We start from the raw sequence: 19,501 nt of genomic DNA, 5'->3' as shown, positions 1-19,501 counted from the left end.
TCGTGTCTTACTCACTAATAGCTTAATCTGGGGAAAATATGAGCTAGTAAATTCCTCCTGAGCTTTTTTACTTGAGCGATTTGGAGTTTTCCAACTTCAGCGATTAGTAATATCATAACCACGATGGAGATTGGAATGGCAGATGTTTAGGGACAAATAACGGTTAGTTTGGAATGGTCAATTGAAAATGAAAGTCAGGAGTTCGGTTCTATAGAAAGATCTGGAAAGTTACCAGCAATTCAGTGATAGCCGAAGCCATGGAAGTAAGATAACCCAGGAAGAGTACACGTAGGGTGGGAAGAGCAACGACAGGACCTCGGGGAATGCCAGCTCCCAGGGAACTGGAGAAACACAAGACGGGGAGGGCGTGGGAGGCTAGGAAGGGCCAGGCCCGGAAAGACCAGCGAAGAGAGACAAAGGCGGAGGAGGAGACTAGGAGACGGCGGAAGGTAATGATGAGGAGGGGTCATGTATGCCTTCGTTGGAATAAGTTTCAGCAGTGAGAGAGATTTCAGATAAGACAGTGGGTTGAAGAGTGACTGAATAAAATTTAACTGCCAAGAGGAGTTAATATGTAGTTTCTACAATATATTAAGAACTTAGAAATCAATAGTTTTTTAAAAAACAGAAAAATGGACAAAAGACATTTTATAGAAATATAAATGCTTAACCTCATTGTTAATCAAGGAAATGAAAATTAAAACAATTATCTATCATTTTATAATCACAGGATTGGCAGAAATAGAGACTCGTAAGACCAAGCATGGGTCAGTGGAGAGTTACACGGTGACAGCAGGAGTGTGAACTGATACGCTGTAGAAAGCAGCGTGTCGTTGTCTCGTTAAGTCGAGCATTGGTATACCACGTATGTGCCGTATGAGTATCCGCTAGAGGAACCCTCGTACGTGTGTACCAGAAGTCATGTTCAAAAGCATCTATAGCAATGTTGGGGCAGCGGGTCGGGGGAGGGGGAGGACGTCTGACTCATAAGGCTAACAAATACAAAGGGTACATTGCGATGTGGTTACATATTAGATTATTCTCAATCTGAGGAATTAGAGCTGCAGTTAACAGCCTGACACTTCACAAGTTATATGAATGTCTAATCACTGTGCGGTACATCTGAAATTAATATATGTCAACTATAATGGAAAAAAAATAAAATATAAGAACGTAGTACGAAGGAGGAAAAGAAAACCTGATAAGTCTTAGAAACAAAATAGCGAATGAGACAAAGCACTCACAGAAACCCGTACTTTTAAAAATTTAACAGGTGTTTACAAATCACTTATTGTGTACCTATTCTGACTTTACCAATGTCGTTTAATCACATGAAAAAAAAACTTTTTTAAAGGTCAGAACTAAGGAAAAGTAAATCATCTATTGTGTAGGGATACAGACACGTCTTGAATAAAACAAGGGCGCGATCTTCACATCCAGAGCAGCGGTTCCCTGGGGCCCGGAGGTGGGCGGCGCAGGGAAGGAGCCCTCGGGGGTGTGGCAGAGTCGGCGAGGGCGCTGAAGATCATCGTCATTAAACATTCATAGATTGTGTTGTTTGGTCACTTTAAATGTATCAAAGTATGAAGCCACGATTCCCACACACATACAAAATGAATACAGGTCAAAGGTTTTATTTAGATCGTTACATTTATAAGGGAATCAGGAAGGTCATACTCCGTTTCAAAGGAGAGTCCACACGTGCCGGCAGGCTGTCGTGAGTGCCAACGTGACTTTACAGATAGTTGCAAAATCAGTCAGCATCCACAGGGCGATTGTCAGTTATATCTCACTGGATGGACAGAATTTATTGGCATTTTTATGGACAAGAATTTGTGTTATTGCCAGTTCTCAACAACTTACAGAGTTGTAAAATAGCTCAAAAGGGCCAAAAGGATGCACTGGAGACAAGACACCTAGTAACCATTTTTTGCGTACTTCCCAGTCTATCACAGCTTTTCCTGATGCATGCAAACTTTTATGTGTGCCAGATATTACATTAAAAATAGAATGAAGATGGTCGAAAGGTACTCGTAATGACTAACAAGACATTTATTTTGCTCCTGTATCTCTGGAGTGATTTACAAGAGACCAAATTTAACAGAAGATGCTTCCATTGCTCTGATTGCTCAGCAAACTGGGGAGCTGTGGGCAGGAACTGTGGACAAAGACCGAAAATGTATTTATTATAAATCACAAATCACAACTTCTAAATAGAAGCCAGCTGGCAATTGCAAGGTATTCGTAAGGTGATAGAAGAAGAGTTTGTTTACAGTCCTTCAACCGTTGAGACTTTGTAAGAAGCAAAATTGACCAACATTTTCTTCTCATACCCACGCAGACTCTGAGGAGATGGGGAGAAAGTATTCCCACGAGGGTGGACACAGCGTTCTGTGCACTCATAAGGAAGAGAAGCAGGTTCTAAGGGAAGAAAGGTTTTGTTATCAGGTGCTTCCTTTCACTGGCAGTAACATTTGAAGAACTTAAGGGCATGTGAAATAGACTTTAAATGGGCTTAAGTGCTGTGAAGTTTTCATAAAGGTGTTTCATTTATAGTAAATCCGTAAACCAGTAAAATTGTTCTGATAATTTAAAAAAATAATAGAATGAAGGATTAGACGAGTGTACTAGTCTGTTTCTCCTTCAAGGTATTTGTCGAAGGGAGAGAAGCGAGAGTCCTAGCTCAAGAAATGGATCAGATTTGATGGAAGGCTTGATTCGATTTTTGTTTTCTTTCTTTCTTATTTTTTTTGATTTTTTTTTTAGTGACTTTGGTTAACGAAATCCAGTGTTTCAGGTGTACACTTTAACAGTAAGGCATGTATATATTGCCTCGTGTGTTTCCCTCCCATAGTTAGATTTCTTTCTGTCACCATGTATTTGACCCCTCCCCCCACCCCCTCAACCCTCTGGTAACCACTGGTCTGTTGTCCGTGTCTGTCAGTCTCTGTCCTGTTCGTTTGTTGTTTTTCGGTTTGCAGCCCACATGTAAGTGAGGTCGCGGTTTTCGACTTTTTCCGTCTGGCTTATTTTGCTCAGGATGATCATCTCGAGGTCCATCCATGTTGTTGCACATTTTTGTTTTCTTATGTAGATGATATTTAGCTGTGGGCATTGGCTCTGGGAAAAGAACCATTGGAGGGCGGGTCATAGCAGAAGCAGCAGTGGATGTTTATGGAAGGTAATAGTGATTACATTCAAGATCACAGTTTTGATTTAGAAAAAAGGGATTCTTCTGAGATTGGAGGAAGAGGAAAGGAGCGGTAGAATCATTTGAAGTCAAAAACAAAGTTGAGAGTCTTTTAAGAAAAGGACATTGTTTATAATAGGTGGCTTAAAGAACACTGAAGATTTGCTGAATGGGAAAGGAATGATACTAGGATGAGTAAAAGGATTGTCATGCCGACCTTTTACATTATATTAAGCACCTGTTATCAAAACACTGCTCAGGACTTTCATTTCCTGAGAGTACAAGATAGAGCAACAGCCTTAAATGAGTTTATAGTCTTGAACAGATAAGATATAAATACCAGGAAGTTTACATAAGGAAATGATAAAGTCATAAAAAATTACCAAGCGAATGGTAGAGATACAGATTGAGTTTATAACAATATTAAAAAAAAAATACTTGGAGTATAAGTATGTACTCTGAGATCTAGCTCTGTCACTGATGGTTCACACGGCATTAAATACCGCCTTCGATACCTGCGGGCCTCAGATTCTTCATCTGTGAAAAGAGTGGGTCGGACTAGACGGTTCTCAATTCCTTCCTTGGATTCAGTGAGAAAGCGAAAGCGCTCCTGGCACTGGCCTGGGTATAGGAGAGTTTAGACGGGCAGAGATGAGTCTGGGAAACAGTGAAGGTAGAAGAAACGGCGGGAGAGAAACAGAGCTTGTTTGGAAGACAACAGGTGTGTCACCTTCATTGCTGTGTTCACCTTGAGAGTTCATGAACATGGAGGTGAAAGTAGGAAACAGTAATTTTTTTTTCTCCAACTATAGTGGTCTTATACACAGTGCATGAGGTATTTTAAAATAAGTGGCTTTTCGTATCCAGAACTGGTGCAACCAAATGATTTTGGGGGACATGTTATTTTTGGTGGTACAGAGAAATGGGAGGAGGGGGAAAGAGTGAACTTTAATCTGTAGTCACATGAACTATTTCAAAAATCCAACTGTTAATCTGTAAAACAAGACATTTCTATCAGTGAGACAATTTTCGGATGTCTTAAGTTAAGACTCAAGTGATAGTTATCAACTCAAGGCCAGTAGGTATAGAAATAACATTAAATAACCATCCCATGCCAGGTACTAGCAGGCTGGCCAGCGTGGCTTCTTCAGGCTGTCCCACAGCTTGGAAAATAGGGCGCTAGTTGTATAGACATCAAAACTGAGGTTCAGAGATGAAAATAATTCGTCTCCATTACGCTCAACTAGACAGAGGTAAGTCAAGAGCTCGGTTTCTTTCCATCAGGTCCTGTAGGTGCTAGAGTTTGTATCTCCAGCTTCAATCCATACTCTAAAACGGTACCATAAGAGGATATTTACAGGAAGACATGTTATTTACGTCTGACCCCAGCTCCACGGGAATCCGGGCTGCAGTGTGTAAGGAACAGTATGTTCTGAATGCGAAGTGTGTGGAAATACAGCTGTACACTAGCTTTTCCGCCTTGTCTTTGTCATACTCTTCCAAGCTCCAAGTAGGAAAACGCTTACCGAATTTCGTTTCAGGTATCTATCTGTCAGATTTAACATACATCGATTCGGCGTACCCGTCTACTGGCAGCATTCTAGAAAATGAGCAAAGATCAAATTTGATGAATAACATCCTTCGAATAATTTCCGATTTACAGCAGTCCTGTGAATATGGTACGTGTGTGGGGGGGGGGGGATAATGCTAAGCCCTTACCACCTTGTGCCTCTGCTGGTTCATGTACACCTGTCGATGGCCACTGGTCACCCAGGAGGGAGCGTCATCCCAACACAAAGGAAGTGATTGTTTTATTCGAATGTTTGGCTGCTTTCAGTTTGATAGTGAATTGAGATAGGCTACTGATATGTAATTTTATGATATTAAAAAATAGTTTACATTATCTGATTTGTTTAAATTTGTCTTAAAGTTAACGCATGTGTATCTATACTTTTAGGAAAACCTCAGAAACATCCTAAAAGTATATGTGTGGGGCAGAGGGGTGGAATAGGGAATTTTACTGAATGTTAAAATCAAATAATCTCTCATTTTATTCTTTTCTCAATATTTTTAAACATAACATCAAATTGTAATGTTAAATTAATCTTATTTGAAATTTCTAAGCAGAAGAGGGAAAAACCTACAATAACAAATGGGAGCCAGGCTTCCTTTAAAAAAAAAAAAAAAACTGCCTTACATCTTGCTTTTAGATGAGATTCGAATATAAATCACAATGAAGTCTGCTTTTTTCCCAATGAAATTTCTCAAATATGTGGGACTTTCTAAGTGGAGCTGTTTTGTTTTTTAAACTATACAAGCAGCATGCAACTGTAATTTTCTAAATTACCTTCAGTTTTACGTTAAATATTTACCCCAGTAATGTCCTTCCAGGGTTAATTTAAATTTTGGTGCTGTGGGGCCTTCATTTACCTTTAAATATATTTTTCTCAGCTTAACTTTTAAAATTCTGGATATACTTTATCAGGTAATTAATTACTTATCACATTTTGCCTAGATATTCCCATGTTGCCTCACGTCCAAAAATATCTGAACTCTGTTCAGTATATAGAAGAACTACAAAAGTTTGTGGAAGACGATAATTACAAGTAGGTTCAAAAGCGGTTTGTATAACTGTCCTGTCCTCCGCCCTCTCATCCCCAAGTATTCAAACACCTAAGTCCTACATCATATCACGCAAATGCCTAATCTAGTTGGACATTGACATGTGTCTTTTTTTAATCATTTGGTCGATATACAAATGCTCATCTCTTCTTTTATTTAGAAGTTTTTCATCCTTCTCAAGTTGTCGAGAGCTGTGTTTGAGAGATTTAGTTTAAATTTCTTCCTTTCTCTCTGTATTCAAGCTTTGAACCTTTATGGAAATTTATCTTTTAATAGACTGAAAAATGAAACCCACTTTAAATAGAAAAATCACTCCCTTTTTAATGGTAATTTTGGGCCCATCTTTGAACTCGTTTTGAATTGTTTTTGTGGTTTGAAAGAATTATTGAACCTTCTTGCCTTTATTAAAGATTTTTAAAATAACGGATGTTCGGATGTTCGGTTCCTTCTCATTGCCATCCACTGCCGTGCCCACGGTGAGAGGGAATGTTGACTTGATAACTCTTTATCGGTGGGGTGCCACCCATCATGACTGCGAGGTTTTTTCCCAAAGGTCGGAAGATAAAGAGCTTATTTCACTTATTTTTCTTTTAGCTTCATGTATTAATTAAAAAAAAATTGTCATCGTTGTTTACCTCTATTATGTCAGTGGTTCAAATTTAACTTTGTCTTCCACAGATATTTTTTTCCAATAAAAGGTCATACTTTAAAAATTTATCAAAATGAACGACCGAGTTACTTTTCAATATGGATGCTTATATAAAATTTTTTTATTTTATGTGATAGGGATTATCAACTTCCTTGTTCCATAAGTTTCAACAATTTTTTAAAGAATTCTGCAGAACACAATACCAGTGAAAGGCTAGAAATTCTGGAAAACACCTAGAATAACTTTTTTTTTTTCCAAATAATGAGTATATTAAGAAGCTCTTCATGTATACTTTAATGTATCTAAAGTTTTCTTAATGTTTGAAAACACCTTTATTACCATCTCCTCCCCCATACCATGTTACCACTTTATATTTCTATTTCAATTTTTGTTTTACACGAAGTTCTTAACAGGTAATTCATTTGAAAATGTACGTGGTCATTGGAGCAGCTTTTAAAGGCTGGAGTTGCTTCACAAATCAGTTACTGCCCTAGGCTGTCATCCTTTTGAGTTTAGTGTGATTCGCCCATAGCTTCCTTTCTGTTTCTTCTACTTTGGTTCTTTATTTGGAAACTGTAGTTATTTTGGTTTTCTTTTTCTTCCACCTACCAGACCGTGTGCTTCAGAAGGGTAGGGACACCATGTCTGTCTGATTCTCTGTTCTATTCCAGTGCCGAGGGCACAGTGCCCAACACGAAACAGGTGTTCAGTAACTCGCAAATGAATAAATTCGGTATAGTCTGTAGCCCAAATAATTAAACTGCTTTGTAAAAAGAAAAAGAGCGGAGTGTTCTGGTTAATCATACATGCATTTTTATACTGTCAAATAATTGTATATAATTCCCTCTTAGGTTACCAAAGGAATAATAAGAATCTATAATAGATTTATCATTATGAATGTCGCTAGTATTATGCAATTTCATAAAAAATTCCAGTTGGCAGAATGATAAAACATAAAATGCTTTTATTAATTTTCAGACAAATGCTTAGTTAATAATAGGTTTTGTGGACAATACCAAAGTATTCTCTGCAACTGCTTTAGTCTCCTATTTCCTGAAATGGTTTCCACTGATAGAAATCATAATCTCTTTCTGCTGTGGAACTCAAAACTATAAATATATGATCCTAAATGAAGCTTAAGTACCAACTAATAAACTTTGACTTAGGACAGGGATGTACCAGGAATTTTACAAACAACCTTTTTATTTGTATAGATCTTTCTTTTGATAAGTTGAGTTGGTTGGTTTTTTGGATGGTTAGTTTTAAATAAGATATTTTAAATTTTTTTCAGTGCTACAGAAGCCATTAGCCCATCCAGTAAAGATTCTAGAGAGAATTGGCCTAATATATTTAATAATACATATAAAAGTTCCTGAATTAAAGTGTCAGGTATCAGTGTAACTTCAGGTTAAATCACCTTTTAGTCATTATCAGATATCTTTAAAAGTGTTGAATTGTTCGTCAGTGTTGGGTAGTTTAGGGAGATTTTTCTGTTTTTCAACATAATTTTATAATGTTTTTCCCCTTCCTAATATTTTCTATAAGATCCTATATTTTCCTTTATTTTCATGAGATCAGCTTTGTATGAAAGAGATAGACTTAACTACTGAAGATTGCTCTTCAAGAAAAATACTTAGATGAGATTATTTTATAAAAATGTTTTTTTGTTTCTTGGAGAAAATACATGATTTTAATATTATTTTGACAACTGTTAATCATGTTATGTGTTTTGTTTCTTTCTAAAACTCAGGCTCTCATTAAAGATAGAACCGGGGACCAGCACACCTCGATCTGCTGCCTCCAGGGAAGACTTAGCAGGTTAGTGCATAGTTTTCTCATTGCCAAACGATGGCTCTGCTAACCTAGTAAGAAAGTATGTACTCCAAGTAAGTACTTAGCACATTTGATACTGCACTCAAAAATTTATTTTTAGTACTAAAATATATCATTTTTGTTTGTTTGGTTTTTTGGGGGTTTTAATTAAAATGTTGTTACTTGTAGTTTGTCGGTAATGTACAAACAAATATTCCAGTTAATCAAGAAAAATCAATAGACCAGACAAATAACAGATGAGTGTTTATAGATATTTATTTTTCTAAATTAAGAACATACTGTCCTAGGCAATGAAGGTTGATCACAGAAATTTCTGTGGTCTCCGTGAGGAATTCTACCCCTTTGAATAATTATAAAGGTCAATTTTAGTGAGTTAATTTTTTTTTTAATTGTACTTTAATACTGAGTCAGGCACTGAAAATATTAAAAAACAGTCCCTTAACTTACCTGTTGCATCATGATGGGGTTATCGTGTATTTACAACACATAATCAAAAATATAAAACTGAAGAGAATTATTATTTAAGAAATTTTGGAGAAGTACCTTTTTTCAAATTTCAAATACAGACCTTGGTACTAAATTTCATATTACTATATATTCTAAAAATTATCTGGAGACCCAAATAATAATGTATGGAGGAAGCAAGGGAACAAGCCATGACAGTATCTAGGGCGAAGAGTACTCCAAGCAAAGGAAAGCGTTTCAGTCTAAACGTCTCTTCAGTTTGCTTTTCTTCAAAATGATGTTTTGCTAAGTCAGACAGAGAAAGACAAATACCACATGATTTCACTTAACATGTGGAATCTAACAAACAAAACGGAAAAAAATTCACAGATACAGAGAACAAGCTGACGGCCGCCAGGGAGGAGAGGAGGCGCGGGGCGGGCTGAAGAAGGTGAAGGGATCGGGAAGCACAGATCTGCAGTTACAGATAGGAAGGCCGTGTGAAGCGCGGCGCAGGCAGTGTGGTCAGTGATTTTATAATCAGGGGTGTGTCGGATGGGTATTAGACTTACGGGGAATCACTTTTAGATTATACAAATGTCTAATCACTACGCTGTACACCTGAAACTAACATAATATTGAAGGTCAACTGTAATTGAGAAATTTAAAAATAATGTACAAATAAATGAAGTGGTATTTTGCACATCTGCGTACTTTTGAGTTTTATTTTTTGTTGTTCCCATAAGCCGGAACAAATGTCAGTCCAGATTTAAGTTCTGGCTTGAACGCTCGACTCGCCCCCCACAATCTCTGTGAGAGGAGGCTGAAAGCGAGAGCGAAACCGCGTGGACACCTGAGCGACACCCGGGCCCCTGAGTGTGCAGTCCCGGCTCCGTCCGCCGAGCGAGACCCCGAGCCCCTCCTTACTGCCACTGCTTCCTCTGTAAAGGGGAGACTGTTCCCGCTGTCTAGTTAGCGCACGTCAGACGGATTTTGTATGTTTTAGGATTGGGGGTTTTAAGACTTGGAAGATATTTCCAATGGTCAGTCAATTAAATGGAATTAGCATATTAATCAATCTTATCTTAGAATTTAAGCCACAGTTTATATTTTATATGAGGGAATTAAAAATTAAACAGGGTTTTGAAAACATTTGAAAATCTCTCTCTCACTTCCTCTCTGTCTCTGTAAATTGAACCCTCAGGTCCTGAAGTAGGAGCATCTCCACACTGTGGAAGAAAGAGCATGGCAGCCGAGGGGGCCCTGCTGCTGCAGACGCCGGCGACCCCTCGGAACCTGATTCCGCACGGGCACAGGAAGTGTCACAGCTTGGGATATAAGTCAGCATTTTCATTTTATCTTTCACATTTTTGTCACAGTTGCTGGTTGGATTTAGCTCCTGTTTATTTTGTTAAGTAGGGAATAGTCATCTTGCAGAGTTTTTTGTTTTTGTTTTTTGCAATCGTCTTTTTCTGATTCAGTAAAGTATCTCGTTTGCCTAAAAGCGCTTATTTCCTCCTCTATCTTAATTTGGAAGTGAGCGTACCAGCAGCGCCTCCACATTTGGGGGAGATAAATGGACATCACTGAGTATCGTCATGAACACAATCAGGAAAGCAATATACTATTTTACTTTTAAATTATAACCTTTGCGTCAAGACAGTCATTGCTTGTCTTAACTAAAATAAGTCTCCATAAATTAAGGTTTATAAAAATTTTTCTTTTTATTCCTAAATAGAAAGAATGGGAAACTGATTTTTTTTTTTTTCATTAGCTTTGCAAGATTGTTTTCTCAAAACAGGGCCCATGGGTCACCTTTGCCGTGATTTTTTGTGAAAATGTAATAGCCATTTTCCAGAAGTGAATGTGAAAATTTTTTCGTGGACATGAGACTTAAGGTGAAATTAAAGTAGTCTCTGTTACATAGGTAGATATGTCCTGATTTCCTAAGAATTTTTCCTAAACTGTTGGTTTGAGGGTTTTATGATAAAACCTGTTCATATTAGTATGAGCAGGAAGTATAGGATAGCAGGTAAACCTTTTATGTCCTTTTATGTCTTTATGTAAGAATATCTTTGTATCCTGAATTAGTAACAGTAACAAAAGAGGTCAAAAATATTTCTCTCTGTTTCCAGTTTCATTCACAAAATGAACACAGCAGAGTTTAAGAGCGCAACGTTCCCAAATGCAGGGCCGAGGCACTTGCTGGACGACAGCGTCATGGAGCCCCACGCGCCTTCTCGAGGCCACGCCGAAAGCTCCACGCTTTCTAGCGGAATATCAATAGGTGAGGAGCATTTCTCTGAGAGGGTTCCAGCCTATGTAAAATGAGATCTTTCACAAAACTCAGCTGGAAAAACATCATTAACTCCACCGCAAAAAGAGAAGATTTGATAAAAGCAAAGTCGCAGTTAGATATGGGATCGTCTTAGTAGTAAGTAGTACTGAAGGTCATACTTCGTGATGGTTTAAAAAGTGCTTAGTGTTTTTTACTCCAAAACGGGAGGCATTTGGGGAATGGCAGGAGAAGAGTGTGGGCTGGCTGAGTTGGTTACTGTGTGCAGCGGGGACGCGGGAGTGAGGGACCAGGCAGAGTCAGTGTGACTCCCAGTTTTCTTGGATCAAATAGCTGGTTTAGATGGTTGGTGCTGTGCTCCCAAGATAGAGAAGACTAGAAAGAGCAGTCATTGGTAGGCAGCGATTGACTGTGAAGGACGGCCGGGTTTGGGGAATTAAGAATTCTGTTGTGGAGATGCTTGGTCCACGTGGAGTAGTCAGGTGATCGAATGTGTGAATCCGGAGTTCAGTGGGGGTATGGTCAGGTCTGTGGCTACGAGTGAGTGAGCACATTTATAGTATTCCAAGCCATGGGGTTGATGAGGTCATCTAGGGGGAGAGTGTAGATAAATAAGAGAACATTCTAACTTAGAGGTGTGAGTAAGATGATGATGATGATGATGATGATGATGTTGTTGTTGATGTTGTTTGTTGTTGTTTTACAAAGGCATGGGCCAAAAAAAGGAAACTGTGAAGGAGGGGGGGCCAGGGAAGTAGGGGAAAGCCAGGGCATGGTATCACAGAAGCCCCGTAGAGGAAATGTTTCCAGGAGGGAAGTACTGAATGTATCAATATCAAATGCGAAAAAGAGAAGGTGGGTGGGTCTAACCAGTGAATTTCTCAAGATAACAGTTACTGGTGACCTTGACTAGAGTCGTTTTATAAGATACTAGGGACACCTGACTGGAATCGATTGGAGAATGAGGGGTGAGGAAAGAGCTCGATGAAGGGGACCGGGAACTTGGGGCCGTACTGGGCAGGGACATGAGAGTGAGAGGAGAATTTGTTTTCACTTCCTAACCTTTTACTTTCTGAATCTTCTAGATGGGCATTATTTTCTTTGATAATTAGAAAATCTCCATACAATGCTATTTTTATTTTTAAAAAAAATAAAGAAGAAAAATGTCTTCTTCTGTGATGGCCAGGTTTGCTCTAAGGCTATTATTGTTGTTAATGTGATCATCTTAATACTGATGAACCATCGTTAGAAGGAAATGCAGGAGTTCGTTCTCTCGAACCTACTGACTTTTCTTAACCCTCGAAAATTCCAAACCCTGAAAACTAAATTGCTTTAGAGATTTTCAGTACTGTTAACTGTTTTTATTCCTATACTCCCCTTTTTATAAATGCAAATGATTAAATGATGACAATATATGCAAAATAGAAGATAAGTTGGCCACCTGAGATACCTCTTTATTAGTGCTAGAAGTTACCTATGTGCAGATATCAACCTCAATCTGAAAAATAATGCACAAAATAATTTTGCAAAAAAGAAAGGAACTTATATCAGTTAAAAATTATTACACTTATAAGATCCTGTATGCCACTTGAAGCAAAAAATAACAGTTTTTTAAATTACAGCTCTTAATCGTGTGTGTGTGCGTGTACAAAATATTTGGCTTTTCCCATCATAAGTATTATAATTATGATTCTCTAGTTTATTTGTGGCTTTTACTTTCCATAGGTATCTGGTTATTTCATTTAGTTATAATTAGCGTCTTCGTTTGGAGACCTTTCTCCTAGAACAAGTAGAGACTAATTGTTGACCTTTGTATCTCTTTTATTTCTGTATTATCTTAAGTAGATAAAGAGTGAAGATTGATACATCTTTGTTTGTAAATTAAGAATGTTAGACATAGGCATTACCTCCTAGGGTTTTTGTTTTAAAGCTTTAAAATTCTGAAAAGAATGACTATAACCATGACTGATAGGTGTTAATATGCGTGCACCCACACACATTTGTAATCACAAAGCGTGTTTTCATTAGTCGTGACTTTTATACTCTTTGTTACTCTAATTTGTTACATTGGTAGTCTTATTAATGATATTCCAATATATTGCAAAATAAATCTATCATAATATTAGAATAACATGATTGCCATTTTATAAGCACAGTTATAGAAATTATTTTTAAAATCAAAAATTCAGACTGATGTTTAAAAAATAGAATAACTTTTGATTTTAGGTAGCAGTGATGGTTCTGAACTAAGTGAAGAAACCTCATGGCCTGCTTTTGAAAGGTAAGAAAAAGTGTCCATTTAAACTGCTTTTAGTTTATTTTGTCTGTCTTAAAGTATATTAACAATTTAATTCACACATTAATTCCTATATGATAATATGAATTTTAAGAGATAATATTTATTACTATCTCTAATGGACTATTTAAACTTCCCGCTGATGGCAGAAATTAGAAATTTGTATTTAAGTCTGGAAATGAGTCTTTCCTAATAAATACATGTTTGGTGGCTTGACACATGTATATGAATTTAGTACATTTCAAATTATAATTTAAAAGCAGTAACAGTCATAATCAACTCATTTACTTATACATTGAAAAATAAAATTATTTCCTTCTGGTTGACTTAAATAATTTAAGACATTTAGTAGTGTAGTCAGCTTCGTTCTCCGCTACTTTATTAAGGGCAAAATGACTTAGTAAAATTTAAATTATACTGTAAGTAAAGCTTGAGGTTTGAACTTAAATTGTCGAGAACTCAAAGTCTGCACAGAGCACCTAGATTTATAGTGAAATACTGTGTTATTCTTCCTCCTCCTCATTGCTTGAAGCTGTCAAAGCCACCAGCAGCCTACAGCAAGTGTCGTGCTTTATCGATCTCCAGTATAAGATGTCCTTAGGAAGTGCAGGCAAACAGTGCAAATAATGGTTTTAACTAAATGTTCATTAGGACTTTTGTCTCTGACCGTTTCAGTTCTGCCATTTCTGTACTTAGAAGATACTTGACTCTTGACTGAAATAATTGCTCTTTTTTGTTTATTAACCTAAGCAACCTAAGTTTCTAAGCAGTGTATCGTTTAGATTGAATTTTGAATGTCGTATTAAAATCGATGGAGTTGTAAACAGTTACCTACCTCCCTATCAGTGACTTTGTAATAGAAAACAATTATATTAACTATAAAGTTAAACTACATTTGATTTGCTTAATTTCATGTCGTTTAATGGGAAAATTATATCCTTTCTCTTGATGACACTTACTAAAGAATTCTCACCATTATGTGATTAAGATTTCACTTGGAAATCCAATATTTCATGGTACTTTTAAGCCTTTTTACACTGTCAGTGTTGCCAAGTTTGGATCTCTTTGTTTTGGGGACTTCTTAAAATTTGTTTTTGCACATTATTTCTCTTTCAACTTTTACTATCAATTTCTTTATTTGGGTTTGCCTGAAATCAGAAAAACGCAAGAGTTGCCTCTGGCATGCTGTCTGTACAAATTGTCTTAGTTCTTTCCCTGTAAAAGAGCATAATACCATCATGTTGATCATAGAGTGTATTGTAATCTTAAGACGAAAAACATCAATGAACAAAATTGTTTCTCAGATCGTTTGACTGTAAGTGAGCAGCTAGCGTGGCATTGTAATGGGTAATCTGTTCTCATCCCAGCAGGTGACTTTTGAAGACAGCATTTAACGGTGTTACCTTCACATCTCAAAACAATGTTTTCCATTCATGTCAAACATTTTGCTTTGGAGACATTTGCAGTTAAAAAATCTACTGTACTTGTGTCAAGTTTAAATCAGTGGCTCTTGGAACATTTGGAGAGTAAATTAATGCTGCCTAGCAAGAGTCAGACATGAAATAATAATAATAATTATTATTATTATTATTTAATAAAGAACTAGGTTTAAAATAGCCACCTGTATATAATGAACTTAAAATGTTAAAGATGCCATCTTCTGTTCTTATTTCCTAGAGAAAAGTCAAATACTTTGCTGCTTGAGTTGCTAAAATAATGTCTTTTGTTTTCAATATCATTTATCAACATGCAATTTTTGGCTTTTCCCAGACAAAGAAGTATCGGTGTTTCTATGTATGTGTGTTTATTTTGTTAAATATTACACGCCATTTTGGATAAATAAGTATTAACTCATCATTTCTATCATTTATTGGCTTATTTATTTCAGTTAACATGGAAATAATGCCTTTAATTATTACTGTTCATCTCTTTTATTAGTGTTCTTGGACTTACTATAAAAGGAAGGGAAATAAGGTGTTCTGGCCAAATTCATTTTCAGTTTACAGGCCGCATTGCTTTTAGGTGTCTTCATAGGGACATATAATAAAAATGAATTATTTATATGAGTCCAGGTGTCATAATTAAACTGGAATCAAAGAACTGGAATAGAAACAAAAGGATTTTTGAAGTATTTTTCAGGCTTTGATAGTATCTGGTTATAAACAACTATTTTAGCAGATTTGGGAAAGTGAATGTATAAATAAATTTATGTGTACTAAGCTACCTATAACTTTCTAGCGTCAACAGTAAAAGAAAAACTTTTGAAATCTATGATGCATGCTTTAAAAAAGAAATAGTCACATACTAACCTTTTATAAGACTTAGAAAGCTATGTTACAAGAAGAAATGATACTGTTCTAGGTATTGATGATGCTTTTGTGAATAAAAGTATGTGTAATATATCAAATTTATAATGGAATCCAACAGGAACAGATTATACCACTCTCTCGGCCCGGTGACACGAGGGGCACGAAATGGCTATCGAAGCCACCTGAAGGCCAGCAGGTACAACGCCCCTGCGTCCAGGGGCCGCAGAGCTCCCCTCTGGTGTGGGTGATTGGCTTACGCGGGTGTGGTCTCGCACTGTTTCTGTTCTTTTTCAACTAATTGGTTTAAAAACTAAAAAACTGCCCAGGAAGTCTTCGTTTCTGAGGTTTAATCTGGAGATGGATTTGAACTGTTCTTTCTGATCCACCGACCTAATCACTACAGCTTGCGTCTGTGTCACATTTTAAAAATAACTCCAAGTTGGTGGCTTTTTAACTGCACAGGTTTTTCTAATGCTGCTAGCTGTTGGATGAGCAATACAGAAATCTGCTGATGATTCAAAGGCTGCAATCAAAGCACTTACTTTGCTAATAAGTCTACATTAGATTGGTCTTTTGAAAATTGTTTTAGATAAACTGCAGGTGCTGAAGTTAGACTAGTCTACTTTGCTAAATAATACTTGCATATTCAAACTCAGTGTTCATTCAGTTATTCATCTAGTTAAACCAGGCCTCTTTCTGCATTGCATCAGCTGCAGGAGAAAATACAGATGGTGGATTGATTTGTGGGCTGGAGGTTACTGATAACGCCTAATCAACCGATGCACAGTACAACAAAATAACCAACTTTAGAAGAGAACTTTATGTCCATTTGATGGTGTCTAATCAATCTCCTTTTGTATACCTCCCTGAACATAAATAGCTCTGGCCTGAAATTTTTAGCGGCTTCTAGGCTTTTAAGTCACTTTGAAGACACCTAAATAATCATAAAGGGATAAGGTAGCAAACTTCAGTGTTCTTCGCTGTTGGAACTTCTGCAGCTCAAGTCAGATCATCAGAGAATGACAGGTTTTTATTGGCATTTTTAGTTGTTGACGTGTAGAAATTATTCTTGTTTTAAATATAGGACCTTAAATCAGTTGGGAAAAGATATTTAAATGTTTGGTTATTTTGTGATGATTTTCTTAAGATACATGAAAAGGCAATGCTGGGTGTTGGAGTTGCTCCTTTCTTAAAGAGCCGTTAGGCTATAATCAAACACTTTCACATTGAGAGCATTTAAATGTTATTAAAATTTATTGCAGAAAACCAATCTTTTTAACATGTTGTTTTATTTGTTCACCTATATTAGAATTAAATTTAGCGTGGGTTTTCTTTTTTTCTTTTTTGAGCTTTTGTTATTTTTACTTCGAATTTTATATGCTAAAATACTTTTAACAAATAGAATCCTCATTTTTCCTACCAGGACTTAAAAGTTTCTAATGGCCCAAAAAAAAAGTTTACAGCAGTGATACAGTGTGGCATGTTAAGAAGAAAAGTCTTATTAAATCTTTTGCTTAATCTTTACTAAAGTAAATTACCCTATTCTTTCTCAATTACACTTGTTCAAATGTGTAATAAAGTGTGTGTTTTTTAACCATCTGCTGATTTGAACGTCCTGATTAACTTCTGTGACAGCTTATAAATTTCAGATCAGTAAGCCTTTATAATGGTGTCTTCTCATTCTGAATAAAGTAGCAAAGTTTTGAAGTTAAGAATAATTACATTTTATTTAAGTACCTACTTGATAACTACTGTACTAAACTCTTAGCATGTGTTTTTCTTCATTTCATTGTTATAGTTCTGCAGAATCAGAAGATTTGGCAGTACATTTGTATCCAGGAGCTGTGACTATTCAAGGTGTTCTCAAGAGAAAAACTTTGTTAAAAGAAGGCAAAAAGCCTAAAGTAAGATTTTATGTTATATTTTAACATTTCTAAAAATATACAAATGTATAAGATCTTTAAAAATATGAAGAAACGTGAAATAAAACCAGATGTATAGTGCACTTGAAATAATTTAAGATATACATTTCTTAAATTATGTTTCTTAATTTATATTTCAATTAAATCAGGAGGATGCTTAAATCATGGTACTCTCATACTTCTCTGCTGTCTAATATAGTTCTTATTCAAAACCGTTTCTCAGAGAACCTTGAAGTATATACTCTTGAGAAATATTTTAATAATAAGTTTAGGAAAAATAAAGACTAGAAAGTAACAACCCTATAAAATGGAATTAAACCAGTTTTGTTTTGTCTGTTCTAAGTTGTTTAACTCAGTAATGCAGTTTTGTTTTCCCACATGAACTAGAACCCAGTTATTAAATGTCCTCTAAACCATAATCATATTAAAAAAAATAAAAAGTTTGGTAGAACAAAATTTCTCATATGTTACACAAAAGTTTGTTTTTTTTTTTCCCAGTAGCAGCATGGCAGTTTGGCCACTAAAAAAAGATTGTTTTTTTTTTCTTTTCTCAAATAACATTATAATTCATCTAATTTGGAATAAAAACTTTGATGTGTATATACACTTAAAGTTTCTGAAGATATGAGGACTTCTTAAAATATCAAAATTGTTTAAGCGATCTGATTTTTCTGCTTACATTGCAACCTGGAAACTACACTAGACCAGCTAGGGAACCGAGAATGGCGTGTCAGTTGAGGCATCACCACATGTAAGGCATGGCAGATGCCAGAAACAGAGCAGCGAGCGCGTGCCTGCCTCACGGAGGTGACATTCCAGTGAGGAGAAACAGGAAATGAGTCCTTAAAATAAGGTAGCGGGATGGAGAATGATGGGGTGAGGAGAGATGTCACTGTAGCTCGACTCGACGGTGTGTTAGATGTGATGTGCGAGGAAAGGGTTAAAGCGAAGAATCCTTTCGGGTTTTTGGACTGAGCTGAGTGAATATTGGGGACATTTATTGAAATCGAAAGGTTTTTTTGAGAGGGGGCAGGTAAGTCTTGGCCAAGTTCACTTTTGATATGCTTATTAGACATTTAAGGGGCGATGTCAGTTTGGCTCTTTAAAAAGTACAGCAGAGAGGGGGTGTGGCCAGAGAAAGGGATTTGGGAGTTTTAGCATACAGGTAGCATCTGCAGTGTGGGCCTGGGTGAAATAGATTATCTATGAAGAAAGTGTAGCTGGGGGAGATTGAACTAGGGTTCGGGTTAGATCAGGAGAGCGAGGCAATGAGATTCAGGCATTTGGAAGGGAATGGGTATGGTACTGACCATGCAGTGTAGGCTAAACATAAAGAGAGGGGAGGGAGGAAATGGGATAGGGAGGCCATGGCAACACTAGATAATATTAAAAAGTGATGGACTCTTGATGAGACCAATAGTTATCTGAGGGACGGTACCAGTGGGGCGTATCAGGTGGAGGTGGCAGGAAGGCGCGGCCCCGAGGCGAGGCTGAGGAGCCGGCAGCGTGTTAGTGGTGATTCACGTGGCACACTCGTGTTCGTCCTCTCCAGGTAACATCTTGGACAAAGTACTGGGCCGCTCTGTGTGGGACACAGCTTTTTTACTATGCTGCCAAATCTCTAAAGGCTACAGAGAGAAAACACGTAAGTACTCCTCCTCTAGCTCGTCAGCATTGTTTCACGGCTTCTTCACGGTTGTAAAGAAAGTAGTCCTAATGGAATGCAGTGGTGTGGGGTTTTTTCCACATTCTAATCCAGAAGTTCCTAAATCTATTCCTTATTTGAGTGTTGTAATGGAATTATTTTTATTTAGTAAGACTATTGCAAGGAAAGTCCTGGAATAACTTCCCTATTTTGAAGTTTCTTTTTCGACTGCTATTTTTCCATTGCAAATGTCAAAACCGCGTATTACAAATATCTATCTTGGCATCAAAGCGTT

General features: G+C 36.9%; 1 protein-coding gene across 5 annotated transcripts in view; it reads left to right on the top strand.

The window, feature by feature from the left end:
• RALGPS2 (Ral GEF with PH domain and SH3 binding motif 2) overlaps positions 1–19,501 on the top strand; it is a 173,022-nt gene that overhangs the window by 139,182 nt on the left and 14,339 nt on the right. For 4 of the 5 annotated variants that reach the window (XM_016141197.2, XM_016141196.2, XM_016141198.2 and 1 more), the window contains exons 9-17: positions 4,732–4,869; positions 5,706–5,796; positions 8,212–8,279; positions 9,943–10,078; positions 10,874–11,025; positions 13,261–13,315; positions 15,758–15,835; positions 17,438–17,543; positions 19,114–19,206. In XM_016141197.2, the coding sequence (XP_015996683.2) occupies positions 4,732–4,869; positions 5,706–5,796; positions 8,212–8,279; positions 9,943–10,078; positions 10,874–11,025; positions 13,261–13,315; positions 15,758–15,835; positions 17,438–17,543; positions 19,114–19,206 (917 nt within the window). The remainder of the gene's footprint in view (positions 1–4,731; positions 4,870–5,705; positions 5,797–8,211; positions 8,280–9,942; positions 10,079–10,873; positions 11,026–13,260; positions 13,316–15,757; positions 15,836–17,437; positions 17,544–19,113; positions 19,207–19,501) is intronic. The other variant, XM_016141200.2, reaches the window with a different exon arrangement.

This window comes from Rousettus aegyptiacus, unplaced genomic scaffold (genome assembly GCF_014176215.1).
Source record: "Rousettus aegyptiacus isolate mRouAeg1 unplaced genomic scaffold, mRouAeg1.p scaffold_m13_p_17, whole genome shotgun sequence".
NCBI lineage: Eukaryota > Metazoa > Chordata > Mammalia > Chiroptera > Pteropodidae > Rousettus > Rousettus aegyptiacus.
This window is presented reverse-complemented; position numbering and strand designations above follow the sequence as displayed.